Below are 19,871 nucleotides of genomic sequence, written 5' to 3'. Positions count from 1 at the left end.
CTGTGGGATTCTCTTCAGCTGGACTGCCAGCTGAGACTGGGCAGAGCATGCACAGAGTCCTAAAATGGTATAGTATCATTGGACTTCAATTTAAATACCTAAATGAACTTTATTTGCAAAAGGTGGCTGTCCAATCTACCCATTTCAATTATGCTAGAAAAAACAACAGTAAAAACTAGGTTGTAGGAATTTCCCTACATTTTGGAGTGCCATCCTCCCATTTCTGGCAGACAAGCTGCATCAGAATTCTCCCCAAATATACCTTGCAATCTTCCATTATTTCTTGTGAAAATGAAGTGTCTGGCATCTAAAGGTTAAACCAGCAATGTGACTGACTCTTGTAACAGCCTTTGTGGATGCCTTATGGCATAAAGGTTCGGGGTAATGTTAACCTTTGTGTCACTGGGTTGTGCAAGATTGATGAGAGGAGAATTTCTTTTTGCATTAAGCATGATAATTCATTGGATTTGGATGTTTTTTCTGTTCCCATTTTTATTCTAATGTCATCATCAGTCTAGAAGAATCTTGGGCTGTGTTGTGAATAATTATAAACTTCCTCGAGGAAACAGGCATACTTATCATACAAGGCTGTACGTTAGCCTCAAATATAGCTGGACGTCTGCAAAAATGGCTGAAGTCCTGCTGCTGTGATCCCAGTTTGGCTGATGGTGAGATCAGGGCAGGCATATTCCTGGCAGAGGTCCCCACCAGGGGTGTCATGCCTATTAAAGATGGTGACCTTCCCAACAAGAGCTGCTGGTCCAATCAAAGTGTAGTAGTTCAGCTGCCTCACCACTAGCAGCGGCCAGTGCTAAGGCTGCAGTGTGAGGTGAGGGCCTTTCTATGACCGAGGCACCCTTGGCAAGGGTATGTGAGGATGGGGTACACCTGAGCTTGTGATTGGGGAATGGAAATGGGTGTCATGAGATATAGACAGCACTGTTGCTGCAGAGGCAGCTTTGCCACCATGGGGTCCCTCTAAGGTTATGGAGGGCCTAAAAGAGAGAGTATCCACCCCTGAACCCACCAGGAAACTGCCAGGTTTCCCTGAACTGTCTTCCCAAGCGGTAGCAGCCTGCAGAGTTGGGAAGCAGCCCTTAACTGATCATTAAAATAACTTAGTTGGACTCTGGGCAGGTGGCCTATTTGCCACCTTACTGGTGGGAAGACGCAAGGCCTGATGCCTTCACATGCCCACCACCCAAACTACTGACAAAGGCCTGTTAGAATTCTGGATGACATTTTAAAAATGCTTTTGATCCAAAAGGGATCAAATACAATTTGAATAGGGGGGCCTCCAGCAAACGAGCTGTAGCAAAGATGAGGGATCTGAAAGCATCAGCCAGACAAGTTTGTATAGGACAAATTGTTGACAGCATGATGTGTCTCTTTTGTCCCATCTATTACACCTGCAGCTCCGCTTTTGAAATCCAATTAGTACACCAACTTCTTGTTTTCTCTTCAAAAATGCATTTACAAATTGTGGGATGAATCATTCTACAGCAATCTCAACAAATATTTTAACTCATTAAAAAAAGCATTACTACTTTCTAATGCATGTTTAATGATACATTAAAAGCTGTTGTATTTAGCTAAGAAAATATACAATGTGGTGAATCTTCAGCTGTTTACTTACATATGTTCTAAGCTTGTCATGGACTTAAACATTCGGCTTTCTATGTTTGTGATTTCTATTCCTTTAAGACTGCTATTAAAGGAAAATGGGGAGAAAAGCTAAGTTAAATACTAGACAGGTCATTAAGTAAAAAATAGCAAAATGCTAGAAACTTATTCATTTATTGTGGTGTCCGAAAATTCTTTTTATATAAAAAAATGTATAAAGAAGTGTTAAACTTCTTTTCAAACAGTAAATTCTCATGACAGTATTTTTCTTTTCAAAATGAAGCCGTATCATTCTATGCAGTCATTCGCTTGTTTAATCTCTTTTTTGACTCAAGCCAAACTATATAAAACTAAATTAGGTCAGGAGTTACATCTTATGGTTGATGTGTAACATTTTATTTCCTTTGACAAAAATATTAGCTTGTATTCTTCGAAATGTCATAGTAACTTACAGAGATCTAAGTTGGTTAAGAGTATCAAACTGTTCAAGGTGAATAAGCTTGAGGGGGTTGTTAGATATATTCCTGAAAGAAATGAATAATTATTATAAATTTTTTAAAAAATAAAGTAAGTGACAACGCATCAAGTATGGTAACACTAACTGGTTGTACTTACAATTTTATCAGTAATTTAACATTTTTGAAAATATATTTGGGCAGTTCCTGAATCTTGTTTGATGATATTTCCCTAAGGAAAATACAAAATAAGTGATCACAAAATTGCTGGTTATATTATTTGTTTAGCAGAGCACAATAACTTCACAGTGCAATTAGATTGTTGGTGCAGAGAAATTAAAATATTGATATAGTAGATATCAGAAATAATCGGTGGTTCACACATCAGAAATAAATCCAAAGATGCATATATAACTTTTTTGCAGCTAAAATACTTTGGGCTGGATTTTCACGGAGTTGAAAGGACTCCTGAACCATTTAAAAATGGCTGGTGGGACCCAAGTGCGGGATTCCCGTCCATACTCTTGAATTGCATGCAATTCACAATTTTTGCTTGTGTGGGCTAAGGGGTGGGTAACGTACTTGAACCCTGCGCTCCCAACCTGGCTGGCCCCATTGTGATGGTTTGCATCCCCTAGTCCCCTACAAGTTTTGTGGGTCAGCTTCTCCATGAATCATGGCTCATGGTCCCCCAGAGGAATTGTGAACTATTGTCTGGATTTGGGAATCTTTTGAAAGGTAAGTTGAAAAATGCTGTCCCATGCCCCCACACTACCTCCATGCCAATTCAGTGCCAATACAGGTCCTCACCCCCACTCCCAATGGTCTCTCAATCCTTCCATGTCAACTCATAGCTCTTCTATTAACTCAATATAGACTCTGTACAGGAACGATGAACCCTATAGTAACAGAGATATGTGCGAAACTGCTTAGAAAAAGAACCCATTTATAATTTTTAAAAACTGGTATTCATACAAACTGTATAGTCAGTTAAGCAGACAATTAAAGTCTCAAAAACAGACGCTTTAAGGACTTGACACGGACTCAACTGGCTGAGGAATGAGGACATAGCTGTTAGATTGGACCTGCGGCAGGTGGTGAGGGAACCAATAAGGTGGTGAGGGGCCCTTTCCAGCAAGGCAATAGTGTGCTTACCCACCAATTGGCCTATTTTCTCTTGACGTTAATCAGATTAGCTTTCACACTCCATTAATTGAGTAACATTTAGGTCAGTAATGTAATAGGAATGACAGAAAATAAAATCTATCTAAACAATAATGGTAGCACACTCTTGCTAATTGACTACTCACTATTCCTGATTGTTTTATTCTGCTTTCACTTTATTATCTGGGGTAAATTACTTTACTGATGGGGAAAATCTTTTTGTAGCTTTGATAAATAAGAATCATGTTGGCATTTTCACCAGGAGTAAAAGCTAAATACTTAAGCTGGTATTTCAAAGTTAGGAATTTTATATATACACACATTATTTACAAATTGAGTGGATTATATTAGAAAACATGCAAACTTACAGTTCTACCAATTTATGTAGAGGGGCAAATGCCATTTCTGAAATAGTTGTAATTTCATTATGATGAAGGTACCTAACAATGAAAAAAAAAATCACAATTGTATTTCTATTAATTCAAATTGGTATGTGTATCTTCAAATTCTTTCAAATAGAGTGTTTTTTTATAAATATAGTAAAGTCTATAATAAATACTCAGAGATTTATTTTATCTTGCCATGGCTCCTGAGGTCTGTCTATATGGGATATGGGGTGAGTTGGTATGGAGGGTGGTGATGGAGGAGCATGAGTTGGCACTAAGTTGGCATATGGTCTATAAAATGCAATAGGGATGAATGGGGGTTTATAGGTTGGCATGAGTTGACATGAAGGGTATGTGATTTGATTTGATTTATTATTGTCACATGTATTAGTATACAGTGAAAAGTATTTTTTCTTGTACGCTACATAGACAAAGCACACCTTACATAGAGAAGAAAAGGAGCGAGTGCAGAATGTAGTGTTACAGTCACAGCTAAGGTGTAGTGAAAGATTAACTTAATGCGAGGTAGGTCCATTCAAAAGTCTGATGGCAGTAGGGAAGAAGTTGTTCTTGAGTTGATTGGTACATGTCCTCAAACTTTTGTATATTTTCCCGATGGAAGAAGGTGGAAAAGAGAATGTCGGGGTACATGGGGTCCTTAATTACACTGGCTGCTTTTCCAAAGCAGCGGGAAGTGTAGACAGTGTCAATGGGTGGGAGGCTGGTTTGAGTGATGGACTGGGCTTCATTCATGAGCCTTCATAGTTTATCGCAGTCTTGGGCAGAGCAGGAGCCATACCAAGTTGTGATACAACCCGAAAGAATGCTTTCTATGATGCATCTGTAAAAGTTGGTGAGAGTCGCAGCCGACATGCCAAATTTCCTTCTTCTGAGAAAGCAAAGGCATTGGTGGGTTTTCTTGACTATAGTATCCACATGGAAGGACCAGGACAGGTTGTTATGGCCATACATGTTGGCAAAAGTGCATATGTTGGCATAGAAGGCAAGGGAGGTGGTGGGTGGGGTGCACGAGTTGACATGGATGAGGCATGGGGAATGTGTGGGAGTTGAGCGGGTATGAACATTACACAACATCTGCACCTTCTGCAACTCATCTGCCACTGAAACTCTCATCAATGTCTTTGTCAACCAGAAACATTCTTCCTGCTCTCCTGGGTGCCTCCTATGTTCCACCCACTATAGTCCTCAATTGATGATTTGGTACTCATCCGTGCTGAAGGATGCAGAGGCACCAAATAGAGACGAGATGGGTGACTTTAATGTCTAGCATCAACAATGGTTTGTTAACGCCATCATTGACCAAATCCTAAAAGGACATAGCCATCAGAATGGATTTGCCTCAGGTGCTAAGGAATCAACATAAGAAAGTAACTCTCTTTTCAGTTAATCATAACGCTTGCCAACTAGTTTAAAATGGATGGAAGGTCTGGTAGAGGTGACCCAGTGGCATCAATCTTAGTGGATCTATAACAGAGGACTATGACATCCCAAATATCAGAAACAGCAGGGTAAGAAGTGCTAAGTTGTTACATAATAAAATATCAAAATAAAGCTTTCCAGTCCTACAACTGAGAATGCTGATGGACTGTCAAGCAATTAACAGCAGATGAAGCCTCCATGAATATCCAAATTATTAACTATGGTTCAGTTGGCATATGAATGGAAGAAATGAGGAAAAATGCAGAGTGGATGACCTTGCTTGCCCTCCTCTCGAGTTCTCCTTCATCAATGTCCAGTCAATTCTGTTTACCCAATGTGTGACTAAGAAATAGCTGTGCGCATAAGACACAGCAAAAGCCTTAACAACATCCTGGGTATACTGCTGAATATCTGTTTACCAGGGCTATCTACTCTTCTGACTACACTGTTCCACCGCAGTTATGATACTGGTTCAGGCAGATGATCGCCTTGGTATGTCCTGTTAAGAAATTCCTGATAAACCTAACCTCATAATTTCTAGTTGATCAGCATTTTCTTAATCATCAGTAAACGTGGAGCCACAAAATAACACCTACTCTCTGATAAAATATTCATTAATGCTCAGTTTGGGTTCTCTGTGAAACACTCAGCTGCCAACTACATCAAACCCTTGACAGCACCTTCTAATCTTGTGATCCCTGCCACTTACAAGTGCAAAATACCATAGATTTGCCATTTCAATGAAAAACGAATGGAATATAATCCCCAAAACACTAGTTGAATTTCCATCAATTCCCACAATCCTAACATAGAAACATAGAAACTAGAGACTATGTAATAAAGATAGAATTTGATTTATTTAGTCATGATAAACCAATAGGTCGAATTATGAATGGACAGAATTGCAGAATACAATACCATAGTACAATACCATAGGTACTGGGTTAAAATCCCAGTACATCACGTAATAAAAATAACTTGAATTATTCAGTCACTGTAAATCAACAGCTGTGACAATAAACTCTCAGATATTTTCATTCTAATTCTTATAATAGCACCAACAAATAATAAAGTGGATGAGTGGACTTCACTAATTTGTGTATTTCTCCCACTGTTTTTATCTTACAAATAGATATGTCTGCATAAATATACTTACAGCACAATCAGTTTATCACATTTCAGGAAAGTTGAATAATCTAAAGACTTGATGCGATTATTGTCAAAATCTCTAAAAAGAAAGTTGGAATCAAAAACATTTGAGCAGATACAATAGGGTTAATTAGACCACAATAAATGTTTAGAAAATAACAGTACATCTGAAAATCTGAAAACACTCAGAAAGAAACATATCAACTTTATAAACAAAGGAAGTTGTATTCACTCACAGCCATTGCACGTTTGGGATTTCAGCACATATTGATCTTTTTGGCAGTTTTTCCAGTAAATTGTTAATCATGGATCTAAAAAAAGATGGAAAATAGAAAGATGGCTTATTAATTAAACAGGTATTTGCACCAATCCTCACTATAGAGGATACAAGCAACATCCCAGAAATAGCTGTAAATCATGAATTGGAAGATAGGGAAGAACTCAGGAAAATTACAATCATCAGGGAAGTGGTACTTAGCAAATTGTTGGCGTTGTGGGCTGACAAATCCTTGCATCCTGATGGACTTCATCCTATTGAAATAATTGATGTATTGGTTCCAATTTTTCCAAAATTCCCTGGATTTGTAAAGATACCATTAGAGTGGAAAATAGCAAACGTAACTATTTTATTCAAAACATCAGGGAAACAGAAGTAGGAAACTACAGGCCAGTTAGCTTAACATCTGGCATAAGGAAATACTGGAAACTATTATTAAAGATTTTATGGTAGGGCATTTAGGAAATTCAAGGCAATCTGGCAGGGTGAACATGGTTGTGTGAAAGGGAAATCATCTTTAACCAATTTATTGAAGTTCATTGAGGGAGTTATATGTGATGTAGAAAAAGGGGAACCTGTGGGTGTACTGTACTCAAATTTCCAAAAGGTATTTGACAAGGTGCCTCAAAGGTTTTTACAGAAAATAAAAGCTCATGGTGTAGGGGTTAACATATTGCCATGGGCAGAAGATTTGCTCAATGACAGGAAACAGAGGATAGCCATAAGTGAGGCCTTTCCTAGTTAGCAGGATGAGACAACTGATCTGCCATAGGGATCAGTGCTGGACCCCCAGCTTTTTTTTACAATTTATATAAGTGATTTGGATGAAGGGACCAAAGGTATGGTTGCTAAATTTGTTGATAAGGAAAGATATGTAGTAAACAAAAGTGTGAAGGGGACATGAGACTGATGTTGTATCCCCTGGAGTTTAGAAGAGTACGAGGTGACTTGATTGAAACCTTAAGATCCTGAGGGGCCATGACAGGATGGATGTGGAGAGGATGTTTCCTTTTGTGGGAGAATCTAGGAGTTTGTCCATTTAAGACAGAGGATGTCTTATCAATATATCAAATGATTTACTGATATATAAATCATGACACGGTAGCACAGTGGTTAGGGGCAGATGGTAGCGCAGTGGTTAGCACTGATGCTTCATAGCTCCAGGAGCCCAGGTTCAATTCTAGCTTTGGGTGACTGTCTGCATGGAGTTGCATGTTCTCCCTGTGTCTATATGGGTTTCCTCCAGGTTCTCTGGTTTCCTCCCACAGTCCAAAGATGTGCAGGTTAGGTTGATTTGCCATGCGAAATTGCCCCTCAGTGTTCCAAGATGTGTAGGTTAGATGGATTAACCATGGGAAATGTGTGAGATTACGGGGATAAGGCCTAGGAGAGGGCCTGGGTAAGATACTCTGTCAGAGAATCGATGCAAACTCGATGGGCCGTATGGCCTCTTCTGCACTATAGGGATTTTATGATATTAGTGAGTGAAACAGAGATCATGACAACTCTATTAGTAGGTTAGTTAGTGGTCAAAGGAAAAAATGATAAAGGGATACAAGAAAAAGGCAAGTATATAGAATTATGATTGTTGCTCACATGGAGAATAAATACAAACTGAATGTTTGAATCATTTTCATATTGTAATTTCCATTCTTTAATTATTTTTTGTTTTCTCCTCGTGTCTGCGTGGGTTTCCTCCGGGTGCTCCGGTTTCCTCCCACAGTCCAAAGATGTGCGGGTTAGGTTGATTGGCCAGGTTAAAAATTGCCCCTTAGAGTCCTGAGATGAGTAGGTTAGAGGGATTAGCGGGTAAAATATGTGGGGGTAGGGCCTGGGTGGGATTGTGGTTGGTGCAGACTCGATGGGCCGAATGGCCTCCTTCTGCACTGTAGGGTTTCTATGTTACTTTCTATGTTACTTCCAATAAAATGAAGCAATACTAGTTCTATCTTCATCTTAAATTTTACACTAGCCATGATAGTTTTATTACCAGGGCTGTCTTTGAGTTGTGTTGTATCCATGGTTGTGCCAGCTTTTGTCAGTTTTGTTCTTTAACATATTACAAGATGTCTGATATGATTTATTTACTCTATACGGGTATATTTGGGGCTGCAACATGAATGAGAGTGTGGAAGAAGCAACAGAGGTAAAACAAAGTGGCTGATTTATACACAGGTTTCAAATTTCAGGTTGTAGGCCTCCAATATGAATTTGAGGCAGTTGTGGTTATCATTGTTGAACAAAGTGGCATTGTGGAATCTTGTGTGACACTTCTCTTTCTGGTCATGGTTGCAAAGATAAGCAGATGAAATAAATAACTTGTCCAAGTCTCAAAATATTTAGATGGTATATTTGAATATTTATTTTGTGCTCACAGTGGCATAAAGTCATGTAATGGCGAAATAAGTAACTCCAAGAGAATAAACAAAATGGCTCACCAGTAACATTAAACTCTATAGGTAAGATTCTCCAGCCTCCCAGCTGCATGTTTCCCACAGGAGATGGTGTGTTGTTGGCTAGTGGTCCCACCGCTGGCCCCAGTCCCATTAATGGGAATTCCTATTGACGTCACCCCATGCCAGCGGGAAACCCGTGGACGGGAATGAGCTGCCGACGGGACTGGAGAATCCCGTTGGCATAAACGGCCGGAGAATTCTGGCCTATATATTTCTTTCTTGTGAGCTATACATCTTCTATAATTATGCATTCGGCACTGAATACTATATACAACACAAAAATGTTAAAATAAATCAGCCTTATTCAGAACAATATCATCAGTATATCAGTTACAACCAGCTGAACATCTTTAAGAAAGAATGAATGTCAAGAGCACCAAAACATCAACTGCAATAAATTCACATGATCATAAATAAAACCCTCAAAATATTTACCAAATTGGAAGGGTGAAAAATATACTTACAAAATAAGCAAAGACTTTAGTCCAATAAATAACCGTGGTGAGATTTTTGATATTAAGTTGTCATCAAGCGATCTGAAAAAAGAATTACAATATTTCAAGCAAGCTGAGCAAAATATGCAATGTTTAGATTTTATTAAGTTGCATATTACACAGTTTGACATAGAATGTACAGCACAGATACAAGCAATTCAGCCCAACCAGTCCATCCCAGTATCCTCCACATGTGCCTCCACCCACCCTTCTTCGTGTAATCTTCTCTCTCTATTCTTTTCTCTCTTATGCATTTATCTATTTTCCACTAAATGTACGAACTACTTGTGGCCGTTAGTCTACATTCTATAAACACATCCTGGGTAAACATTTCTTCTCTGAATTCCCCACTGGGTTTAATGGTGACTATCTTATATTTATGACCCAGAGTTTTGGGCCAGAATCTTATCACCGTTCACGCTGGTGGGATTTTCCCATCCTGCTGCCGTGAACAGAGATTTGGCTGGCCGCCAAATTCACTGCAGCAGGAGCATAGCGTGAACAGCAGGTAAGATCGCCCCCATGATCTCTCCCATCTCTCCTACTGTGGCTATAGTCAAGTATTATAGGATGCATAAAGGATTTCGGAACTTGTTTGAAGCAACATTGAATGCCATGTTGCAGGCATTCACAGAGTAAAAGAGCAAGAAAGATATGAACCTTCATAAAACACTGGTTCAGCCTCAAGAGGAATGATGGGAAGGTTTTAGAAAGGTTGCAGAAAAGATTTTTGGGAATGGTTCTGAGGATGAAAGGCTTCAGTTATGTGAAGCTGCGGCTGTCCTCCTCAGAGAAGTGAAGATTGAGAGGAGATTTGTTAGAGGTGTTCAAAATCATGAGGTTTGGATAGAATAAATGGAGAGAAAATGTTCCCATCAGCAGATGGTTGAGTACACTAAGGTCATTAACAAATGAACCAGAAGGGACATGAAGAAAAAACTGTTTTATGCAAAAAGTGGTTTGGATCTGGGATACACTGCCTGAAAATGTGGTGGATTCAATTATAGTTTTCAAAAGGGAGCTGGATAATTTACTGGATAAATAATAATAGGGCGACACGGTGGCACAGTGGTTGGCATTGCTGCCTCACAGCGCCTAGCATTGCTGCCTCACAGTGCCAGGGACCCGGGTTCAATTCCCGGCTTGGGTCACTCTCTGTGTGGAGTCTGCACATTCTCCCCGTGTCTGTGTGTGTTTCTTTCGGGTGCTCTGGTTTCCTCCCACAGTCTGAAAGACGTGCGGGTTAGATGCATTCGCCATGCTAAATGTTCCCTCAGTGTACCCGAACAGGCGCCAGAGTGTAGCGACTAGGGGAATTTTACAATAACTTCATTGCAGTATTAGTGTAAGCCTACTTGTGACACTAATAAATAAACTATAAACTAGTTATCTAAAGAAAATAGATTTCACAGGACTACAGCATAAAGGCGAAAGAGTGGAACTAACTGAGTTATTGTTGCAGAGAGCTGACACAGAGACAATATGCTGAATGGCCTCCTTCTGTGCTGTAACCATTCTATGTTTCTAGCATAGATACCTTCAAGGAACTTGATAAACACACAAGGGAGAAAGAAGCTGAAGTTTACACTGATAGTGTAATCAAGAAGGGTATATCCCATATTCCGCTCAACTCAACGATTGACAGTTCTGATGCGCCACAGCGAAAAATTGCACCGACCTTCTCAGAAGATAAACATGGGACATGACCGACAGAGTACTCTGTCATCCAGTACTTCCCCGGAACGGAGAAATTATAACATCTTCTTTCGAGCCTTCAACATGTCATCGATGAAGACGAACATCTCGCAAAAGGCCATCCCCACATCTTACCTTCAAACAACCGCCCAACCTCAAACAGACCATTGTTCACAGCAAACTACCCAGCCTTCAGGAGAACAGCGACCACAATACCGCACAACCCTTCCACAGCAACTCTGCAAGACATGCTGGATCATCGACATGGATACCACCATCACACGTGAGAACACCACCCACCAGGTACATGGTACATATTCATGCAACTTGGTCAATGTTGTCTACCTCATACGCTGTAGGAAAGGATGTCCTGAGGCATGGTACTTCGGCGAGACCATGCTGACACTACGACAGTGGATGAATGGCTACCGCACGACAATCGCCAGGCAGGAGTGTTCCCTTCCAGTCAGGAAACACTTCAGCAGTCAAGGGCATTCAGCTTCCGATCTTCAGGTAAGTGTTCTCCAAGGCGGCCTTCAGAAGACATGACAACGCAGAATTGCTGAGCAGAAACCGATGGCCACGTTCCGCACGCACAAGGACAGCTACAACTGGGATCTTGGGTTTTACCAACAATTTGCGCCCATTTTCGGACGCAAAATCGCGGTAAAGTCGGGTGTGAGACCTTTATCGTGATCTGCACCCGCGTCCGCGCAGATCGCCACTTTACCGAGACCTGCGAATGGCAGGGATCCTTCCACGCCAAATCGGGCGCAACGACGATTTAAATGCATTTGCATGCATTTAAATTGAATTAATGAACTGCCCGCCCAACTCTATCAGCATTTCCCCCTTTACCACCGCGTTTGCCGATCCGGAACCGCGCTTTTAGGGACCTGCTAAATAAAAGTCTGAGTCGGGTGCTCCAGCCTCTGAAGAGCGCGTACAGAGTTTCCAACGGCTCTCTGACTCAGATCATTGGTGGTGGGGGAGGAGGGAGGCGGGTCAGATCATTCTCTGGTTCGAGGGGGGAGGAGGGGAGTGAGGTTGGACCATTTTCTGTGGGGGGGGGGGGTGGTGGCGGGGAAGGGAGTGAGGCTGGATCGTTGTCTTGGGCGGGGAAGGAAGTGAGGCCAGATCGTTGTCTTCAGGGAGGGGCGGGGGGGGGGTGGGGGAGGGGGTGAGGCCAGATCGTTGTCTTGAGGGGGGTGGGAGAGGGAGGAGGTTAAGATGTATCTCGGGAAGGGTGGGGGGGGGCAGATGGATCTCTGGTGGGGGGGCAGATGGATCTCTGGTGGGGGGGCAGATGGATCTCTGGTGGGGGGGCAGATGGATCTCTGGTGGGGGGGCAGATGGATCTCTGGTGGGGGTGGCAGATGGATCTCTGGTGGGGGGGGCAGATGGATCTCTGGTGGGGGGGCAGATGGATCTCTGGTGGGGGGGGGCAGATGGATCTCTGGTGGGGGGGGCAGATGGATCTCTGGTGGGGGGGCAGATGGATCTCTGGTGGGGGGGCAGATGGATCTCTGGTGGGGGGGCAGATGGATCTCTGGTGGGGGGGCAGATGGATCCCTGGTGGGGGGGGGCAGATGGATCCCTGGTGGGGGGGGGCAGATGGATCCCTGGTGGGGGGGGCAGATGGATCTCTGATGGGGGGGCAGATGGATCTCTGGTGGGGGGGCAGATGGATCTCTGATGGGGGGGGCAGATGGATCTCTGGTGGGGGGGGCAGATGGATCTCTGGTAGGGGGGGCAGATGGATCTCTGGTGGGGGGGCAGATGGATCTCTGGTGGGGAGGCAGATGGATCTCTGGTGGGGGGGCAGATGGATCTCTGGTGGGGGGCAGATGGATCTCTGGTGGGGGGGCAGATGGATCTCTGGTGAGGGGGGCAGATGGATCTCTGGTGGGGGGCAGATGGATCTCTGGTGGGGGGGCAGATGGATCTCTGGTGGGGGGGCGCAGATGGATCTCTGGTTGGGGGGGCGCAGATGGATCTCTGGTGGGGGGGCGCTGATGGATCTCTGGTGGGGGGGGCAGGGGGGTCCACTGCCACTCTGCGGGTGATCGGTGGGGGGGAATGGGGCAGGGGTGGTGATTGGTCTGGGTAGTGGGGGGGGTGAATAAAGGACAATACACACACACATCACTGTCCCCCTTATCTACCACCCCCGCTACCCAGATCGATCGCCACCCCTGCCCCCCTCCCCCCCAATCACCCACAGAGTGGCAGCAGACCCCCCTGCGCGCCCCGCACCCCCACCAGAGATCCATCTGCCCCCCCACCAGAGATCCATCTGCGCCCCCCCCCCCCCCCCCCCGGAGATACACCCTCGCTTCCGCTTGTCACTCCCAGGTCGCTTTCTCCACTTTCTGCAGCTCGGGAGCGATATGACACGGGCACGCTTTTTCCAATTTTTTTCTAACTGCGCATGCACAGTTCAGAGCTCCGATCATTCTGGCAGCGCTAAGCCCCGCATACATTAATAGCCTGGGCTTGCAAAATCCTACTAACTCTCCTGGCTTGCGACAATTCACAGCTCTTTAACCTGTGATTATCCCTCTCTCCACTTGCACTGTCTGTACCTGTAAAGACTCACATTCCAACCATTCTCCACATTCCAATCTGTAATTATCTTGCAATTGTGTCTTTGCCTATATATGCTGTGTTTGTGAACCTTGCTCTCCACTCACCTGATGAACGAGCTGTGCTCCAAAAGCTCGTGATTCCAAATAAACCTGTTGGACTTTAACCTGGTGTTGTGAAACTTCTTACAGTCTTGAACCTTAACGGATTCTATAATTCTATGATAACAACTGTCATTGCAATGGAAATATTAAGATTTATCACCCCTGTGGTTCATAGAATACTACAGCGAAAGAGGAAGCTATTCTGCCGATTGGTTCTGCACCGACCTTTTGAAAGATATGGCCCATTCTCCCATGCATTGATCACGGCCAATTCACCTTATCTGCACATCTTCGGAGCGTGGGAGAAAACCGGAGCACTCTGCGGAAACCCACGCAGATATGGGGAGAATGTGTAAACTCCACACAGACAAGTCATCCGAGGCCAGAATCGAACTCAGGTCCATTGCGCTATGAGGCAGTAGTGCTAATCACCGTGCCACTATGCCACCCGATGTCTACATAGTCATCTGCATTGTGGCCACAAGGCTCTTGTCACAGTGCTGAGCGTCCCATCACCAAGGTCAGTGATGTTAATTCCAAATGGAGAGTTTTGATGGTCCTGGGGGTTGGGTTGGCTCCGGCTGGGGGCAAGGGTTTTGTCTCGGCACTATCCCCTGGGATGGGGGGGTCCCGTGGCTGGACTGCCTCTTCTAGCCCTGGCAGACCTGAAGATCACTCCTGGCATGGTGATTTCAGGCAGCTCTCTGTGCAAAATCTCCATTTCTGCCTGTCATTTGTGAGAACCCACGGCCATAATATTCCATTTAAAAATAAATGTTTATCCTATTCAATGTTTAATTAAAATATACTGAAAAACATTCATTAAAAATGCCTTGAAAGTTATTTAAAATGAATTGGAAATGATCACACTTAAAATATACTGTAAAATTAGTGATACTGAAGCCAATATAGAAGTATTTTGACAGTGGTTGATACATACAAAAATTTCAGGTTATGAAGGTCTTGAAATACTCTTGGCTTCAGAGCTGTGATCTGATTCTGACTGATGTACCTAGAAAATAAAATGTAATATGCAATCAAATAACCTTGGAAAAAAGGCCATTGTAATTATTTACAGTAGATTTATAAACGTTAAAAAATTGGAGATGATATTAAGCAAATGACACAGATAACAAGTCCTCCTCAACGCATTGTTAAACTGCACTGCAGTGCAAGATGCAATACTTGAGGGATGACATGTCATTAATTGACTACTATTCTAAAGAAATATATAGTCCCAATAAATTTATGAAGGAGGCAGAGGAAAATGCAATCGAGGTCCTATTCCCAATAAATATAAATATAAATAAATATAATTGATAGATATTCTTTTTAAAGGCAACCAAACAAAACAAAATAGTTGGAGGTAAAGATGCTAAAGTTTATGCAAGATATTTTTAGGAATGAAAAAGCTTAGCTTTGTGATAACAGCAGGCTTGCTAATCCATAAACCTAAGTAATATCAGACCAAAGCCTGCATGCTAATTGCAGCTGGACAGCAGGAGGGCTCTGTTGCTGTGGGTGCTTCATTTAATAGTATGGGAATAAGGGCTCTCAGCAATCATTACCCTAACTATCATTAAGTGCCATTTAAGCCAGTTCATTATAAATGTTCCCAAAATTCCAAATATATTATGAAAAAAAAATGTAGAATGGCTGAATCCTTGTCCCCAGGTCTCCAGCCAACTATGTGTGTTCTACTTTGGAAGAGAGAATAAAAACTCCATCTTAAATGTTGTTCTAGATCAATGTTTTCGCTTCCTTTCAGTGTTAGCACTAAATGTGGGTCAGTACTTTGGGAGTAATCGCAGATGGGAGCAGAAACTATCGCAAGGAGGTCAGAAGTCGGTTTCACATGGTTGTGAAAGAAGTTTGCCATTGTGCGCTGCAGCCTTTATCACTGCCTCTGTCGATTTCTGGCATCATACTGGGCTGAAAATTGCGCACTCAGATGAGTGTGGCCAGAATTTCAGGGGATAATAGTTGCTGACACTGGAACCCACATTTGCTGACGAGAGATTGACAGAAAGAGGACCTTTGGAGACGAATGCTGACTCATTGTTACTGCAGAAAGGAGACCATAAGGAAGATGGAGCCTGGATTGATTGCTGCCTGCATAATCACATACAGGCAGGAGAGAAGGAGAAGATTGCAACAAAGTCACCTGGCTTGCCAAAGGGAGAAACGAATCCCTCAAGACTAAGGGTCAGTAAGGCCCTCAATGGATGCAAAGGATGAAGTTCACAGAAATTCTGTGTAGATGGCTCTCAAGACCAAGGGTGTACAGCATTCACCTGTCTAAGCTGCAGATAAGCGAGAGACAATTTCATTGATGTCTCTGCATTTCCAAGGAACTGGTGATTTAGATTTGCGACATTCCCCAGGAATTAGTGCCATAGGGACTGGGAGGACATCCATTGTTGCTGATACTGAAAGTAATGGCCGCACTCAAGTTCTATGCCATTAGCCACTTCCAGGGCTCCACTGGGGACCTTTTGTCTGCAGGATCTCTCAAGCGTCCACACAAATGCATACATGAAGTTACAGATGCACTTTTGGCCAGGACCCAATATTACATCAACTTTGACAGAGATCAAGCAAGCCAGAATGCCAGAGCACTGGGCTTTGCTGAGACTTCTGAATTCCCACAAGTGCATGGAGCCATGGAGTGCAATCATAGGGCTATAAAGCTCCCTGGCAACAGGCACCCCAATATATAAACAGGAAAAGCTGTTTTGGTCAATGTCTACGACTATAGGAACATTTTCATGCACATTTGTGTCAGATACCCAGGAAGTATCCATGGCTCATACATTTTGACTAGATCATAGATCCTGGACATGTTTGAGGGATTGCACAGTATTCAGTGTTGACTCTTCGGTGTCAAAGGTTATCCACAAAGGACGTGGTTGCTGATGCCCATGCAGCAGCGACAGAATCGTGCAGACAGAAAGTGCAATGAAACTCATGTCCTGTGGTGAACCATCGTTGGTTCCCACTGGATAGTACTGAGCCAGGGTCTGGCCAGTACTACAAGGATGTACATATGTTACTGTTGGGTTAGGGATGGGTTGTGCTACTTGTTGCTGTTGGGGTTAGGGTGGGGTTGTTACACCTTTGGATTGTAGTGTTGTGGTACATCCCAGTCGGGCTCCGCCTCCTGGGAGAGGTATAAAGGTCCCTGCTCTGGCTGGGACCCCTCAGTCTGGGATCGTGTATATAATTGTTGGCTGCTTCATTACAGTAAATAAAAGCCTTTATTTCCTGAGCATCTAGCCTCGTGTATGATAACGCGCATCAATTTTATTTACTGTTGTTAAACTCTCGTCGAAGAAAAAAAAAAGAGAGTATGGAGCAGATACTGAAGCCGGAACGCCTTACACTAGATCCACGTGCAGTGGGCGCCTCTAACACCTTCGACCACTGGCTGAAGTGTTTCGAAGACTACCTGGCAGCCTCCGCAGCGGTCACCACAGATGATGACAGACTCCGGGTCCTCCATGCGAGGGTAAGCGACACTGTCTACCTCGCGATCCGTGCGGCCACCGATTACACAAAGGCCCTCGAGCTTCTGAAGAAGCGTTATATCAAACCGCCCAATGAAATACACGCTCGTTACCTCTTAGCCACTCGACGACGGCAGTCTGGCGAAACGATGGAGGAATATGCACACGAGCTCCTACAGCTAGCCAGGGGCTGTAACTGCAAAGCTGTGTCAGCTGAGCAGAGTATGAACGACCTCGCCCGAGATGCGTTTGTGGCGGGAGTCGGATCGTCGTACATTCGACTTAAACTACTGGAGAAAGGTAACCTTGACCTTACCCAGGCAATCGAGCTAGCGGAGATGCTGGAGACGGCCTCCAAAAGCCTAGTATTGTATCCTGAGGACCACGTGGAGACAACGTGGCAGGAGCAGTCGCCAATCCCTCCTCGTCCCTCGGGTTTGAAATGCTGCGTAATGGCGTGCTCACACTCGTGCCAGACGACGGCAGCAGCTCCGGGCGGCCCGCGGTGTTACTTCTGTGGGGGAGCGAAGCATACTCGGCAACGGTGTCCCGCTAAGGCTGTGTTGTGCTCCGCCTGCAGTAAGAAGGGGCACTAGTCGAAAGTGTGCCGATCTAAATCTAGGAACGGCAGTGCGGCCTGCGATTCTTCAGAGCTCGGCTCTTTGTCGTCGAAATCATCGAGGGGTTCATCCACGTGCGAGGCCAGGACGACGCCATTACGGTCGACGGAGTCGGAGGCGTGTGACCAGCAGGGGTCGCTGAGCTTGGCACCATCACCCATGTGCGACCTATGGGAGCGGCCATGTTGGTCGGCACCGACCGCGAACGACCAGCAGGGGTCCTCCTCGTCGATTTCAGCTGCCTGCAGTGGCGCTCATGAACCAACGGTGGCGTCGATCATCCTGGACCAGGCCAAGCCTCATAGACTTGACAAATCTATGATGAACATCCAGGTAAATGACCACGTGATTTATTGTCTGTTTGACAGCGGGAGCACTGAGTGCTTTATCCACCCAGACACTGTGAAGCGGTGTGGACTCCGGATTCAACCTGCCAAACAGACAATCTCTATGGCATCGAGGTCCCGGTCTGTCACCGTGCTAGGGAGTTGCGTGGTAACTTTGACGGTGCAAGGCACAGTTTACGAGCGTTTCAAGCTCCTAGTGTTGCCGTACCTTTGCGCGCCAATACTTCTCGGACTAAACTTCATGGTCCACTTGAGGAGTGTAACCCTACAGTACGGTGGGCCACTCCCTTCACTGTCAGTGGGAGAACAGCAGCCTCCAAATTGCCCAACGCGCCCCGCCTGTAGCCTCTCGACGCTGAAGATCACCACACCCTCCCTGTTCCAGAATCTTGTGCCAGGCTGCAAGCCCATTGCGACTAAAAGTAGGCGTTACAGCGCTGAGGATCGGATCTTCATTCGATCTGAGGTTCAGCGGCTCCTCAAAGAAAGGATCATACAACCCAGCGCTAGTCCGTGGAGGGCGCAGGTCGTGGTGGTCAAGAGCGGGAACAAACCCCGGATGGTCATTGACTACAGCCAGACCATTAATCGATACACGCAGCTGGATGCGTATCCCCTCCCGCGCATATCTGATATGGTCAATCAGATTGCGCAGTACCGGGTGTTCTCCACCATAGACCTCAAGTCTGCCTGCCACCAACTCCCCATTCGCCCAGAGGACCGACAATACACGGCTTTTGAGGCGGATGGTCGCTTGTATCACTTTCTCAGGGTTCCCTTTGGTGTCACCAATGGGGTCTCGGTCTTCCAGCGTGCTATGGACCGAATGGTGGACCAGAACGGGCTGCGGGCTACCTTCCCGTACCTGGATAATGTCACCATCTGCGGCCATGACCAGCAGGACCACGACACGAATCTCCTGAATTTCCTCCGCACTGCATCTCGCCTGAACCTGACCTACAACAGGGAGAAGTGTGTGTTTCGTACGCGCCGTTTAGCCATCCTAGGATACGTGGTGGAAAACGGGGTCATTGGCCCTGATCCAGACCGTATGCGCCCCCTTTCTGAACTTCCCTTGCCCACTAGTGCAAAAGCACTGAGAAGATGCTTAGGCTTCTTCTCTTATTAAGCGCAGTGGGTTCCCAATTACGCGGACAAAGCCCGTCCGCTCATTAAATCCACGACTTTTCCCCTAACGCCAGAGGCCCGATTGGCCTTCGATAAATTAAAAGCCGACATCGCGAATGCTACGATGCATGCTGTTGACGAGTCCATCCCCTTTCAGGTGGAGAGCGATGCATCTGATTTCGCCCTGGCCGCCACACTTAACCAGGCGGGCAGGCCCGTCGCATTTTTTTCCCGCACCCTCCAAGGCCCCGAAATCCGGCATTCAGCGGTGGAAAAGGAGGCCCAGGCCATTGTGGAGGCCGTCAGGCACTGGCGCCATTACTTGGCGGGAAAACGGTTCACCCTGATCACGGACCAGCGGTCCGTGGCGTTCATGTTTAATAACACGCAGAGGGGCAAGATCAAGAATGACAAGATCTTGCGGTGGAGAATTGAACTCTC

General features: G+C 44.7%; 1 protein-coding gene across 1 annotated transcript in view; it reads right to left on the bottom strand.

Moving 5' to 3' along the window:
• The window catches only part of LOC144499464 (relaxin receptor 2-like), an 86,232-nt gene that overhangs the window by 43,287 nt on the left and 23,074 nt on the right, over window positions 1-19,871 (bottom strand). The window contains exons 7-13 of the mRNA XM_078221452.1: window positions 14,770-14,841; window positions 9,415-9,486; window positions 6,454-6,528; window positions 6,225-6,296; window positions 2,239-2,310; window positions 2,076-2,147; window positions 1,637-1,708 (exon numbers count right to left, since the gene is read on the bottom strand). Of these exons, the coding sequence (XP_078077578.1) occupies window positions 1,637-1,708; window positions 2,076-2,147; window positions 2,239-2,310; window positions 6,225-6,296; window positions 6,454-6,528; window positions 9,415-9,486; window positions 14,770-14,841 (507 nt within the window). The remainder of the gene's footprint in view (window positions 1-1,636; window positions 1,709-2,075; window positions 2,148-2,238; window positions 2,311-6,224; window positions 6,297-6,453; window positions 6,529-9,414; window positions 9,487-14,769; window positions 14,842-19,871) is intronic.

This window comes from Mustelus asterias, chromosome 10 (assembly GCF_964213995.1).
Source record: "Mustelus asterias chromosome 10, sMusAst1.hap1.1, whole genome shotgun sequence".
In the NCBI taxonomy this organism is placed as follows: Eukaryota; Metazoa; Chordata; class Chondrichthyes; order Carcharhiniformes; family Triakidae; genus Mustelus; species Mustelus asterias.
Note: the sequence above shows the minus strand (reverse complement) of the source record. Positions and strands in the feature narration are given on the sequence as shown.